Source organism: Lepidochelys kempii, chromosome 18 (assembly GCF_965140265.1).
Source record: "Lepidochelys kempii isolate rLepKem1 chromosome 18, rLepKem1.hap2, whole genome shotgun sequence".
Lineage (NCBI taxonomy): Eukaryota > Metazoa > Chordata > Testudines > Cheloniidae > Lepidochelys > Lepidochelys kempii.
In genome coordinates, this window is record NC_133273.1 from 19,735,743 (window position 1) to 19,750,190 (window position 14,448).

The following is a 14,448-nucleotide window of genomic DNA, read 5'->3' on the forward strand; positions in this document are numbered from 1 at the left end:
TATTATTTCTCTTATAATCCAACTGTTTTAAAATATATTTGTAAAGCTAACTATGTATGTGAAGGGAAATTCTTAACCTAGGAAAGCCAAAATGGTAGTTAGTGTAAGTATTGCACTAAGATGGTTAGGTGATCTTCAAAATACTTACTCAAATACAATTTGATGAATTTTATGCCACTTAACTTTTATAAATATTTAAAAAAAATCTATGTGAAATCTTTTTTAAAATGTTGACTGTAAAATCGGATGTATTTTTGTACTTTATTTCTGAGGTGAAACAAATATATTGCTAGAATCCAGAGACTGCATCAACATAGTACTTACTACTTGGGTGACTTTTTTGGCCATGGGGTATTTGAGAGGATTCCTGAAACTTGGAAGAATTCAGAATCCTTCAAAACCAGTCAGGAAGAAAAGTTTTATTCAATTTTTTTAGGTGTCATTAATATCAGAGCTATATTCAATTTTTTTAGGTGTCATTAATATCAGAGCTATAAAGCCAAGGAAAGAATGGTAGTTATTTCTGAAGAAAAGTAATTTTGATATATTGTTGTTTAATAAATATTTATATAGCTATCCAAGATGTTGGAACTAATCACTCTAGTTTTCCTTTAAAAGGGGCAAATTTATCATGGTTTTATTTCAAGCTCCGAAATGCAGCATAGTCAGCAGTGCGATATTTCAGTTCAAGAGACAGATTCAAACAGACATTTTCATAGGGTCACTGTAAAACTTCATAGCATAGTATACTGCAAGAAGTGATGATATAAAAAATTTCATTTTCTTACTCAAGAATTCTGCTTGCTGCAGATTGAGTCGGATCTACTCACTTGAGTGACAATAGTAATTTTTTCTCCTGTTAGCCTTGCAAAGATAAAGCAGCTATGGGAGAGGAAGCTGAATGGACCCTGGCACTGCACAGAGCCAGCTGAAGGATCTAGGCCTAAACTGCAACGGCAGTTCCAAATGTTTCCTCTGTTACAAATGTGAGGGGAAAATTTTGCACCGCAGAATGTTTATTACTGGTGATGATGCATACAAAGAAATAATCCCTGTTTGATATTTGGATCCCTTGTTGAGTTTGCCAGTCTTACAGTTAGAAAAAAACCCCATCTTTTTATATTGGTAAACTGAGCAAATGTGATCTCAAATTGACAGGTGACAAACAGAAAACCTGCAAATGCCATATTTCAAGTCACATTACAACTGCACTTTCAAGCAGCAAAACCGTATAGAGTTTGGAAGAATGGCATGGGGAAATAACTTGGTGCCTATATTTACTTTACCCAGAATCTCAGCTGCATGAATAGCATGTCTCAGATCACAAGGTGGATAGCATAGCGCGTAGGATCTAATCACCATTTTTAAAAAAAAAAAAAAAATCCTGCACGTTGATCATTTGCGGGATGTTCCCAGGAAACAGGGGCTGTCACTCACCCCTCCAGACGCGCAACCCACTTCTTGCCAATTCCATCTCATCCTCGTTCAGGCCCCCCTCCCAGCCAGGCCCCCTTCCCCCTACTACTAGGGCCGTCAAGCCCTCGCTCAGCCCAACCCCAGAGCCCAGTGCTTAGGCCCCCCCGGTACCAGGGGCTGTAACCCCAGCGCCCCCCCCCCCACCCCCGGCCCCAGACCAACCACCCTGCAATCCCACCTCCCAGTACCAGCCCCCCCAGCCCTACGACTTCTGCGACCCCTGCACTAAGCACCAGCCTCCGAGAGCAACCCCACGGGGGCCCCCTCGCCAGCGCCCGACGCTTCTGGAGGCGGGGGCCCCTCCGGCCCCGCCCCGGAAGCGGAAACAGGTGGCTTGGCCTCATCCTCCGCCATATTGGATGCTGTGGTGGAGGGTGGGGGGGGGAAGGCGGAAGGAGAGACCTGTCCCCGGCTGCAGCGGCTCTGGCACCCGTGAGTAGCCGATTTCCCCCTCCCTCGGGACCGAGGCGGGAGCGAGCCGGGCCCAGGGCAGTAGCTGGATGCGGCCTGGGCCCCGTAAGGCGGCCGCGGGGCCGGGGATGGTGAGGTGTCCCCCGGGGCGGGGATTCTCGCACAGGGCGCCGGGAGAGCCGGGAGGCGGCGCGTCGGGAGCGGCGCCGGGGGGCTGGGCGGGGGGAGCGGCCCTCGGGGTGTGACGGGCGAGGGCGGGAGGGCTGCTCTGTGGAGGGGGGGCGGGTGAGGCGCTCCGTGCCCCAGGCGGGGGAGTCTCGGGAGCTTTCCGGGTCGGACCCGTGCGGCCCCCTGGAGCCGGGTCGGTGATTCTTCTCCCGCTGCCCACAGGGGCCGGTCCCAGTCCGGGGCCTCCTTCTCCTTGACCTCCGCTTCAGAGGAGCGTTCACGTTGTTTACTTGTGATCTTCACGGAGTCCCCTCTGTCCTGCGTTGCCTCCTTTAGTCAGGGTCAAGATTTAACTAACCTTGAGCACCCGTGGACGTTCGTTTCTTTAACGACAGTGGGGCGGGGGGTAGAGGTGTCCTAGAGCTGCTGCTGGGAATGTATTTGTGAAGGGCCAGGTGCATGAGGTAGGAGGGTAGGAACCGAATCTGTTGTAAAAGGAAAGCTTGCGCTTGGTGGAAACCAGAAGTAAGCTGCAATGCTTTAAAGAACTTGGGACCAACGGGGCTGCCTTGTGCCTTTGGCTGGCCACTGGTCCTTCTAATAGAACATCTTTGGCTATTGCACATGAAGGTACGCTCTTCTACTAGCACAGGGAACTGCATCCTTCTTTTCAGTTCTTCTTATTTGCTTGTTTTGTCTTTAAAGTCAGAAAAATTCCCCAATGTTCAGAGAGTTCTCTGCCTAGTTACACTGTGCATGCTATTGGAGTTTCATTCATCTCTTCCTTCATTACAAATTAAAATAAAATGATCAAGGAAGAGACCCTGCTTTTTCAGAATTCAGGGGTGAACAGTGCTTGCCTAGTAAACTAGACAACGTAACTTCTTCTAGCTCATGTGTTTGTAAGATAGATATATTTTTCAGGCGGAACAGCAGTTTTATAGAGCCATATTTCATGTGCGTAGCACTCTGTTTAAAACTCCGAACTCTATTAAGTTCATTAGGTTAATTTCAGTCTACTCCCTGGCTACTGATTTATTTACAGTGCTGGATTTTGATAACATCTCACTGTAAGTAACAGAGGAAATTTAATGCTCTGTTATCATGGTGTGTTATCAAAATTAACCCTTATTTCCAATTCTCAGATATGATTTAGGTCTGTAATTGTGATTTAGGTCTGTAAATTGTGAACCCTTTTCAAAGCAAATTTCATAAGACACACTCTTCTTGAGATACTTACTCCTGGGGGAATTCTGCGCCACTGAAATATGCAGAATTTATGTCCCCTGCAGATTTCTTTGCTTCCTAGCAGAAAAATGACTTTCTGGCGGTGAAGCAAAGGGAAGTCACAAGAGTAGTCATCCAGCCCTCCCCAGCAGTATATTTCAGGTGCTCAGGGCAGCTGGCAGAGACGTAAATCACTGTGGGGTAGGGGGCAGGACTGGGGAAGACCTGGCTCATGATTCCTACCCTGCGCCAGTCTTGGCTGGGCTGGGGAGGACGGGACTTCCTCTTCCCCTGCATGGCATCTGGGGCCCAGTAAGACCATCCCCCAGCTGCAGGAAGCTCTGCAAACTCCCCTGCCCCCCACTTTCTGCACCCATCCCTCCTCAGCTGCAGAAGTAGGGATCCCTGAACAGAGAGCTTCTTCCCCATCCGCCCAATCCCCATGCATCCAGATGCCCTCATACCCAGACCCTCCCGCTGAGCCTCACCCACTCTACACTCAGAACCCCCCTGATGAGCCCCACTCTCTGCATCTGGACCATCCCAACGAGCCACCCGGATCCCCACCCTACTGAGCCCCCAACAGCTGCACCTGAATCTGCACTCCCCCAGCATCTGGATCACCCACACCCAGACTCACCCACTGAGCTCTGTTCCCCCACGCCTCCTCCCCACTCCCTGCTGAGCCCCAAGCACCTTCACCTGGACCCCCCTGCCAAGTCCCATTACCATTGCACCCAGAACACCTCAACAGTCCCCTGCGCATCCAGATCTCCCTTGCACCTGGATCCCTGCTGAACCGCCTGCACCCAGATTGCCCCACACAGAACCCTCTCAACCCACACCTGGATCCCCCCCACTAAGCTTCTCCACACTTGGCTCTTGCCATGCTGAACCTGCCTGCCCGCACCTGGTGCACCTGGCATGGAGGGGCAGGGCCCTGGGGTGTTTCTGGGGCAGGCCCAGTCCTTGTGCTACGTCAGGGTTGGGTGCAGCCTCCCCGCTGAGTCCGTGTTCCCGGGGTGGGGGGAGTTGCGCATTGATCTCCCACCTCTGTGCTGTCAGTGGCCTGTGCTCCCCAGTGCCATGTTGGAGCCTCCACATATATTTGACAAATAAAATTTGCGGAATTTAAAAAAATTATGTGCAGAATTTTTAGGTGCACAAAGCCCTCAGGAATAGATACTGTAGTTTTAACCACTAATGTTCGGTAAGTTTTGTAATATTGCCACTTGTATGTTTAACTATTTAACATTCATATAAGGAAATTATGTTACATATTTCAAACCTATGCTATTTAAAATGCATTGAGAGAGGTTTATAACAACATAAATCAGGAAAATATACTTATTTGGTTTTAAAACTATGAATGTGCTAAAAAACTTCAGTGACACTATAGACATTCAGATCTATCCCTGGAATAATAAAAACATTTTTATTAGATGTTCATCCAAGCACTTTTGTTTTTGTAAATTGAATAATCATCACCACTTAATCAGATGTGAAATTCTTTACTACCCATATTGCAGAACAGAATGCAAAAGAAGGCCCCAATCCTGCAAGAACTAGGTGTCTTTAACTTCATGCATAATTTCAACGGAACTACTGGGCCATGTCTACACTTACAAGCTTACCGTGGCAAAGCTGTACCAATACAGCTGTGCTTCTGTAAGAGCACTCATGTAGCTGTGTTATGCCAACAGGAGAGAGCTCTCCTGTTAAAACCAGCTCAAGGAATGGCAATAGCTATGTCAGCGTGAGAGCGTCTCCCACCAACATAGCGCTGTGCACACGTGTGCTTATGCTGACAAAACTTATGTTGCTCGGGGGGTGTTTTTTCACACACCTGAGCAATAAAAGTTTGCTGACATAAGTGTTAGTGTTGACATGGCCCTAATGTGTGTAACTGTGTGCAGGATTGGGATGTTAGATCCTATTGCAGATCTGATTTTCCAAGTCCCATTGATGATTGAGTAAAAGCATATAGTGAGAACATTAAAGATACTTGAATATTGGTATCATTGACAGAAAAGAAACATTTCTTCCATGATGAAACATTTCCGTCTTTGTAGCCATTCTGGTTCTGCTTTAGATTCACTAGGTTTGAAAAAGTTTCAAAACTAATAATAAGGTAGTGGTAATAGAGGAAGTTCTTACGAATAAAAGCATGTTGGATTTTTGAGTTTCTATAATGGTATTTCCTCTCCCCACGCTGTGGAGTTAACTGAGGTGAAAAATGTATTTCGTCTCTTTGGCCCTGAATATCAAAAGGACACTTTTGTATAGTCAAATATTAGGAGTCTTCCTTTGGTATACCTAGGATTGAGGTGGGGCTGAAGTTCTGGATTCTCACTCTCAATCTCTTACCTCTGATCTTGTGATAGGGACTCCTTCCCATTACTGATTATTGTTCCCATGTAAAAGAGGGATAATACATAGCTTTCAGATTTTTACCATGCACCCAGGGAGAAATTTAGAGTTATAACATTTCATAAATCTCCAGATTGTCATTAGGACTGAGAGCTTCCTTCCATCTATTTGTCACTATAATGTAGCATTTAATACAATTTAATCTTCTGTGGTTTACTAATACTTCACCCATCTGTATTGCTTTAAGATCTTCAGATGAAAAACACTCTCTAAATGTTAATTACTATAGAGCTGAAATTGCTCCCATTATCACATAGAGCAACATAGTCCTGACCACAGATGGGAATCCAGGAAGTAGTGTGAGGTATTACCTTTGGTGATGTGGCACATCTGCTGCCACTGCTCAGATTCCATATGATTTTGTTTGTGTCTTAAAGCAAACTGCAGAGCTTGTATGTTTTTAACTGGAGGAGTGGAGGAGAATCCTAAATCAAAAGTATTGCATTTATTAATGTTTTTCACCTGAGTTCTGGGCCCTGTCTCTTACCATGTGAGAGGGAGTAAGGCAATATAAGCTCTTACAGGTAATCATTTTTCCACTGTTGCTGAGATGTTAATTTTGGCAAAGATATGACTGACAACATCAAATGCTTCAAACAGTGCAGGAAAATGTTTAGGTGCTTATGATGCCAGCTCTTGGATGGAGCCCAAAGAACAGAAGCCAGAATTGAATTTATCTAAATATGTAGTCACTTACTAATTCTGGGAGGAGAGGGGTCTTAAATAGGTTTCTTAAATTTTGGTTTTGCAGTTTACTTTTAAAGGCTAAAGGTGGGGGGGAGGGTAGTATCAGAGTACATCATCTCCAGATTATTGTTTCCAGATTGTTACTCTGATTTCTGGCATATCAAGGTGAGACTATCACTTAGATCTCTTGCGTCACTTACTGTTTGTAATTTTTCCTAAAAATGTCTTGGATCCTCTCCCTCCCTTTGTAAAATATATTTAACCCTTTCCTTTCTTGACACTTCCCCTGAAATAGAATGAATGAATGTCCTGTCTTTAAAAATGTTTCACAGAAGATACCTTTTTGTTTCAAACAAGATATCAAATCAGCAAGATGTGAAATCACACACCTGAATGCTGATGCATGTAAAGTATCTTAAAATTTCACTATATTAAGTTCTCATTTTTAATGTGTTTTCTATATAAATGTCTTGTTTTCACAGCAACAATGTCCGAAGGGGACAGTATTGGAGAATCTGTTCATGGCAAACCTTCAGTGGTCTTTAGATTTTTCACAAGACTTGGACAGGTTGGTTTTATGTGAGAGATCATGTTGGGAACTAGTGTCACTGGATTTATACAGGTTTTTTTTTTTTTTTAAACTCATGGCCTTCAGTTTCAGTAAAAGGAATAATTAAGTTACTGAGTACTTCAAAAAGCATTTTCCTTAAAATGAGTTTGCTTTTTAGAAATTGATGGTCTCATAACCATGATGACAAATACATAATTTAATTAATGTCTCTATCACTATTTGAATGTTTAACAGTATGTATGAATATTTATTACTGCTTTAATGCCCTCAACATGCTAGTTGCTCTCAAATGAAGAGACAGTCCCAGAAAGCTTCGTGTAACCATAATTAATTCAAGCATTACTGTTTGCTATTAAAAGCTAAAACTTACGTTTTTACTAAACCATGAGTACTTATGTAGATTAGACAACATAGTACACAAATTTTTAAAAGTGACGTGATTTTTGGATGCACATAGTTTTGGATGAACACCTTAAAGAAGCCTGTTTTTTGTTTTTTTTTTATTGCAGATGTTCAGCACTTTCTGAACATTTGCTCCCTTTACGATGTTCAAAGTTATACAGGCACAATTGCTAATGATTTTTAGAACACACGCTTTCCAATAGCCATACAAAAATCTTTTTTGTCCTCTGGGTAGCGCGGGCTCAAAATCTGATTTTGTAACAAAAGATTTAAACACAAAATTAATGGAAACTTATTTATGAAAGTGAAAAAAAATCAGTTTCTCTAGTTACAACTTTAAACTGACAGCCAGCATACTAGTGCATAAGAAGTGGAAATTGAGTGACTAGAAATGAAAGTGAAACTGGAATTTGTTAGCAAAGTGTGACCTGAGTAGAATGTAAGCAAGTAACCAGTCTAAATAATGCTAAGTAAACCTGAGTTCTAAAAATGTTTTTAATCTTTTAAACTGATGTGTAACCAAAAAATGTCCCTTAAAACTTGTGATCTCTCTGATAGTCATTTAAATTACTCTATAATAAACCAAGTTTGTGTGTAAAACATTTTACATTTCATTCTAGATCTACCAATCCTGGCTAGACAAATCTACTCCATATACAGCAGTACGATGGGTTGTAACTCTGGGTCTGAGTTTTATCTACATGATTAGAGTTTATCTACTACAGGTAGGAAAACTAAATTTATTGCATTTGTCACGTTTAGAATAACACTGTAACTGTAAAAGGAATACTCTTTTATTAGATTGAACAATCCATTTCACTAAAACACTTGCTAAGAAATATTGGATCATATGGGTCAAAGTAAGAATATTTTAAGTTTACATGCATAGACATGGAATGAAATAATAACTTCAAGATGGAAAAAAGTTTGGTAGAATAAACAGATTCCTAAACCAGCTACTTTCAGTGTCATGAAGGAGTAATAGTCAAGTACATATGCCTGTCTTTTTTTGGCTACTCATTTTTTTCCCAGGAAAAATAATCACAAGCTTTGGTATCCTTGTGTGAAGTGAAAGTGCCTTGTTTTTTCCTCCAATTAATAGCAATAGTAATTTGAGCTGCTACATCATATTAATAAACTTTAGGCTGAAACGCAATCTTAAAAGGGATGGTTAAGGCTGGTTGTTTTGTTTTGTAGCAGGAGAAGATGGGAAGCGCCACTGTCACGTTCTAATGAAATTGCATAATAAACCTCTTAAAACTCTGTTGTTCATGTTTTAGCTTCCTATTTCAACCTTTGCATCTCATTCAGGTTCCAGCATTCCTCTCCTAGCACCGAACCTATGAAGAATTTCTGCATTACTGCTATTTTACCATCACTGGCAAGCAGCAGACTCCATCTCCACTAACCTGTTTTCTCTATTTCATGCCAATCCAAAATTCAGTTAAGCCCTTTAGAACCAGTATGCCCAAAGCTGCCCTAAGCAACAGTGCAATTATTTTTTCGTTGCTCAGTGATATTCAAAGAGTAACATACTTTTGATAACTTCAGCAATGTCCCATTTGAGTGCGTGGCCTTCTAAAGATTAAAACCTCTAAGCCTGAAAATAATACCAAAAGTAATTGCAGGAGGCTCTGAAATTGATTAACAGCATCATAACTGTTGGAGCACTTGAATTTTTATGTGAACTTTCTTTGGGTACTTTCCTTCCTGAAAGAACTGTCAGATGATCCAATCTTGGTTTTCATATGTAAAATTTGGCTGCTATTAGCTATATAGCCCATATGCGTTAGTATTCCTCTCCTAGGGCCCAGTCTGGGAAATATTTGAAATGGAATGTCCTAAACTCTTACTGAGTTTTGTAGGAATTGGAGGCACTAATTATCTCATAGGAGATGATCTGCACCAGTGCCCTCAACTCACATAGAGGTCAACAGGAGCTGATAGTGCCCAGCACTCTGCAAAGTTATATACAATGTAAACTGAGAATCATTCAAAGGCTAATATATGCAGGTGCCTATCTAAAGAATACAATACAATTTATTCTGGTATTGCTGCCTTTGGAAAAGTTGGAGGAGAATGAACCAAGAGTTGTGGCAATGTTATCTGTATGTTAAGAGCTTTATATTTTTTTTTTCCCTCAAAGGAGGACAGGTTATTCAGCCGTGACTTCTTCAGTTGAAAGAGATACACTCTGATATCCATGCATTGTGATGTAATCCTTCAATGTCTTTAACAGTGTTGTATGCAATGTAGTTGTAGCCATGTCAGTTCCAGGATATTAGAGAGACAAGGTGGGTGAGGCACTATCTTTATCGGACCAATTTCTGTTGGTGAGAAAGACAAGCTTTGGCACCACATGCAATTCTTCAGATCTGTGTGGCTTGAAAGCTTGTCTCTCACCAACAGAAGTTGATTTGATATTACCTCACCCACCTTGCCTCTCTAATGTGTTGTCATTACAAACTGACAACTATATCTAGAAATAACTATGTCCTGTCAGAGACTTGTTAGACTGTTGTTCCCAGTGTAGTTTATTTGCTGTGAGTAGCTGTTTTACTAACACACTTTGGATGAACTCTAAAATAGAAGTCTAGGACAATTATATTTGATCTTATAACAACATTTCAGGGACTTTATTTTACTTTTCTTATCAAATTGCCCTCTCCGGTTTAAGCTGCTGGAGCAGATCCCTGCTATACTGTAACTTCCTTACATCCTTATTTTAATGATGTATTACTCAATATTCCTCTCCTTAGACAAAATGCATTATGCTTGCATCTTATCAAAAATTAGATTTTACTTAAAGGGACACAGTTGGCTTAAAAAATAATTATTTTTAAAGTGGCAGATATCCTTTTCGGTTACTAAACACCATAGATCCTTAAACATGCAAGGACTACAAAAATCTTATTATTGCGGTTGTGTACTTTTTGTGCTTCTCTGAGCTTGAACAAAGAAACAATGTGGTGTTTTGCTTACTAGCTCCTAGCGAATGCTGTTGTGTTTTGAATCTTTCTCGTTGCTGGGGAAAGTCTCACTACTCCCTACATCCTAAGCATCTTTTTTCAATTAAATAACATAATTAAATCTTAACTGTTGTTACTCTTCTATAAAACACTTAATTTACAAAATCTAAACTAAATTTCAAGCCTAACTAAACTTTCCTATTTTTCCTGCTTTGCTTACATGCCCTTTAATTCATTTAGTCATTTTTTTGTAGCTGTAAGTGAAAGTAGCTAGAAACATTCCATAATAAAGTTTTAGCTTACTCTGTTATAGTAAGAAATACTGGACAAAAAGGGAAGTTGAGTTATAGGAACCAACCAATTGCCAAATTGGATCAGATCAGCATGGGTGGTTTTTTACCTATTCACACAAATCCTAAATATTTGGGTTTCATGCAAGTGGAGTGTCTTTCACCCATTGTATGTCAACTGTTTTAAAACTGAGTCCAGAAATCTTGTTACTTGCAAATAAAAAAGTAATTGGGGAAGAAACCAAAAACAGGTTAAACAATTTGTGCTGGTCTTGATAAACAAGTATTTGAAGCTGTTTACTGTGAAGTTTTCAGTCTTTTTTTGTTTGTTGTTCTTTCCTAGGGTTGGTACATTGTGACATATGCCTTGGGAATCTACCACCTAAATCTCTTCATAGCTTTCTTGTCGCCAAAGGTAGATCCCTCTCTAATGGAAGACTCAGGTATAGTGGACATTACTATAATTTTGAACATAAACTGTTTTCCAAATCACTTAACCAGTTTCATCTATCTTCACGTGAACAAACGTCCTCAGAGAATATAGAAAATTCTCAATAGTGAGAACAGAGTTTGAGTTTAAAAGTTATGCTGTAATAATTATTTAAAAATTAACAATGCAGGAAGGGTCTCTAATCATGGCCTTCCTACTACTATACCCCTTTCAAGGAGTCTGATTTGTCTGGCATACCTCTTCTCCCAAGTTTCACCTCAATTAAAAACTGCTTGCTTACAAAATCAGACATAAAAATATAAAGTGACACAACACACTAGTACTGAAAAATTGCTTCATTTCTCATTTTTACCATATAATTATAAATCAATTGGAATATAAATACTGTACTTACATTTCAGTGTATAGTACAGTGGTGAGCAACCTGTGGCCCATCTGGGTAATCTGCTAGTGGGCTGCCAGACAGTTTGTTTACATTTGCACAGCTACCCGCAGTTCCCAGTGGCCACGGTTCGCTGTTCCTGGCCAATGGGAGCTGCAGGAAACAGCGGCCAGCACATCACTGCGCATATATTATTTTTATATATATATATATAAAAATATGGCATCACTCTCAAAACAAACATTATTTGATCAAGCATAGCAATTCGCCCTTCTGTGATCAATTTTATCCAAATAGGAAACTTGAACTCTTGCAAGGAACTATTCTGTTCTGGAGATAGACTTTGTATATAATAGTGACAGTAGGAAAGAACAGAATCGTTACTAGACTCAATTAAGGGATGATTTACCTTAAAAGATTGATTTGCTTTTTTTATCCAGATGATGGTCCTTCATTACCCACAAAACAAAATGAGGAATTTCGACCCTTCATTAGAAGGCTGCCAGAGTTTAAATTCTGGTGAGCAGATACATGTGCCCATTCTCTTAAAAATAAAAAGCATTTACATGAATGTGTCAAATCGCTTCCACTGTGTGGAAGGGATTAATTATGTAATTTATTTTTAAGGCATTCTGCTACTAAAGGCATCCTTGTTGCAATGGTATGTACATTCTTTGAGGCTTTCAACGTTCCGGTATTCTGGCCAATCCTTGTGATGTACTTCATTATGCTATTCTGTATCACTATGAAGAGACAAATCAAGGTAATGTGCTAAGATTGGATTGAATCTTTCTGAGGATAAAATATCACTGCTTAAGAGTGTCTTTCCATGTTGCCAGCCAAATGAGCACTGTGGATGTTTATCTGTATATATAGCATGGCCAATATTTTTAAACTTAAGTACCTAACCTTAGGCATTCTTCAGCACAAACTGTAATCGGAAATATAAATGCTCAATACTCCTGAAAATCAAATCAGCTTAGACACCTAGATATCAAATTGTTAGCCCCCTTACGTTCATTCTTCAAAGGATTCAGATTTATCAGAATAATATCTTCTGAAGTAGTAAATTCGGTGTTTATAATGGATAATATGCACCATTCATCCATGCCATTTCTGCAGTATAATGTCCAAAGCTGACAGTTGGGATCTCAAATTGGTGATGGGTGTTGTGAAAAACTTGGCATTTTAAAAAAGACAAACACAGCAAAGTAATTCAGGTTGGCTTTGATATGTTTTCTATAGCTTGTTGGCTTGTAAATGGAAATTAAAAATAAAGATTTTGAAACTGTCACATTCTAAATTTTTGGGGTAGAATGATTCATGGTTCATGATTGTAAAGTGAAGACTAAGGGATTTATGTTAATACATTTATACTGCTTAATCCTTCCTTGATTAACCATCATGACTATACTATACTGTGTATCTTTTTTTGTGAAGTTCAAAGTACAAACTCTCAAACAACCCCATTTAAAGTGTTCAGCATAGTATATACTAATAAATAATACAGGAAAATAGTGCTATTTAAATCCTTTGTGTAACTTGTAACTGAAAATGGCATCTTATGTTGTTGAAATTAAACGTTGTACATCTTATCAGTTGTAAATTAGCGATTATGCTGAAGAGCTTTGTGTGTTGTGGCTTAAACTGCATATTATTTTGTTTTGATAGAAATATTAGATCTGTCAAACAGTTCTGTTTAGCAACTAAAGTGATGTCTTTTTGTTTACAGCATATGGTAAAGTACAGGTATATACCCTTCACACACGGCAAGAGGAAATACAAAGGGAAGGAAGACATGGGAAAGACCTTCGCTAGCTAGGAGCTGAATTGAGCCTGTTGACTGACTCTACATATAACTACAAGAACGGTTTTGAGCCATTGTAACAATGCCTTTTTTTCTTCATATAAAGTAATTAAGAGGGTGGTGACAAAGCAGTTGAATTTTCATTTTTAAGAGGATGTTTCTATTTTTTGTCTGAAATATCAGTTTCTTGAAGAAACTGGCATTCTAACCAAATTGCATTGGGTTAATTTATCTTTGATAACAAGTTGGAGAATTTTTGGTATCCCATTGATTTGGGATCGTGTTGCTTTCAAGGTCCACTGCAATCATTGTGGCATTGGGGAGGCTAATGGCTACAATTAGGTTTTTTTACATAGTGTTCCTGCCCAGTATGACCCTGAAGTGCTGTGCACATATGTGGAGGAAAATAGTAAGGTGGCACACGTGATGCTGTTGTCTGCTTCATAATTGTGTGCTAAGTTCATACACAGGTCTGATAGGCCTTAATATATGCAGAATTTCAGCCGACAAGGTACATGCATAGTAGCACTGGAGTGTAACCAAGTTAGTAAAGAGTAGACAGGGTTTTTTAAAAAAAGATCCTAAATTCTGGTTTTTGCAGAGGGGAAATAAAGATTAATATAGCTCATAAGGAAACTCATTTGTGTTAGGTTCTAATGCCAGTTTCGCCATTGCATCTCATGGCAGATGCTGAAATTGGGCTCATTCATAATGACTCAAAACTTTGTTCTTAAACTATCATGATTTCTTTTGAGGGCCTGGAATTTATAAATATATATATTTTAATTATTAGTTGGAGAATATTTTGACTTGTTTCTTTGATACTTAAGGTTTTTTTGATTAACTTAAGTTTGCTTCATGCAGCCCCTTGAGAACACACCCAAACTGGCCATAGCAGACAAACGTTGTGGATTTTAACAGCTTTTCATTTTCTATGAAAAATATAGAAATAAATGACCTGCATGTAAACTTTTTGATGTGATACAGCTACAAACAATTTTATTAAGTGACTTTTTAATTCCAAACTTTATTAAAAGACAGTTGTCCCCCTTTCTTGTTTTAGTCATCTTTATATAAAATATATTGGGCTAATAATATTTATAGATCTGCCATTTTAAATGGTGTCAACACTTACATGTTCCTCTTATTTTATTCAAGTAACACATTTACTTAGTTC

At 39.7% G+C, this 14,448-nt stretch overlaps 1 protein-coding gene across 2 annotated transcripts; it reads left to right on the forward strand.

The window, feature by feature from the left end:
- The first annotated feature begins 1,821 nt into the window (after positions 1-1,821).
- On the forward strand, positions 1,822-14,324 carry RER1 (retention in endoplasmic reticulum sorting receptor 1). Of its 2 annotated transcripts, none has more exons than XM_073316850.1 (7): positions 1,822-1,908; positions 6,882-6,967; positions 7,993-8,097; positions 10,975-11,074; positions 11,905-11,983; positions 12,092-12,227; positions 13,197-14,324. In XM_073316850.1, the coding sequence occupies exons 1-7, from the start codon at positions 1,836-1,838 to the stop codon at positions 13,284-13,286; spliced, it is 669 nt and encodes a 222-aa protein (XP_073172951.1). In that variant the 5' UTR covers positions 1,822-1,835; the 3' UTR covers positions 13,287-14,324. The 2 variants fall into 2 exon arrangements, with proteins under 2 accessions (XP_073172951.1, XP_073172952.1); XM_073316851.1 differs by lacking the exon at positions 1,822-1,908 and adding an exon at positions 1,931-2,018.
- Positions 14,325-14,448: the final 124 nt, after the last annotated feature.

What these genes read in the sequence shown, in the direction of transcription:
- RER1 (XM_073316850.1), top strand. Translation starts at nt 1,836, where the DNA reads ATGCTGTGGTGGAGGGTGGGGGGGGGAAGGCGGAAGGAGAGACCTGTC. An exon ending in CTGCAGCGGCTCTGGCACCC is followed by an intron (nt 1,909 to 6,881) that starts GTGAGTAGCCGA and finishes TTGTTTTCACAG; the next exon opens with CAACAATGTCCGAAGGGGAC. An exon ending in CTGCCAGAGTTTAAATTCTG is followed by an intron (nt 11,984 to 12,091) that starts GTGAGCAGATAC and finishes TTTATTTTTAAG; the next exon opens with GCATTCTGCTACTAAAGGCA.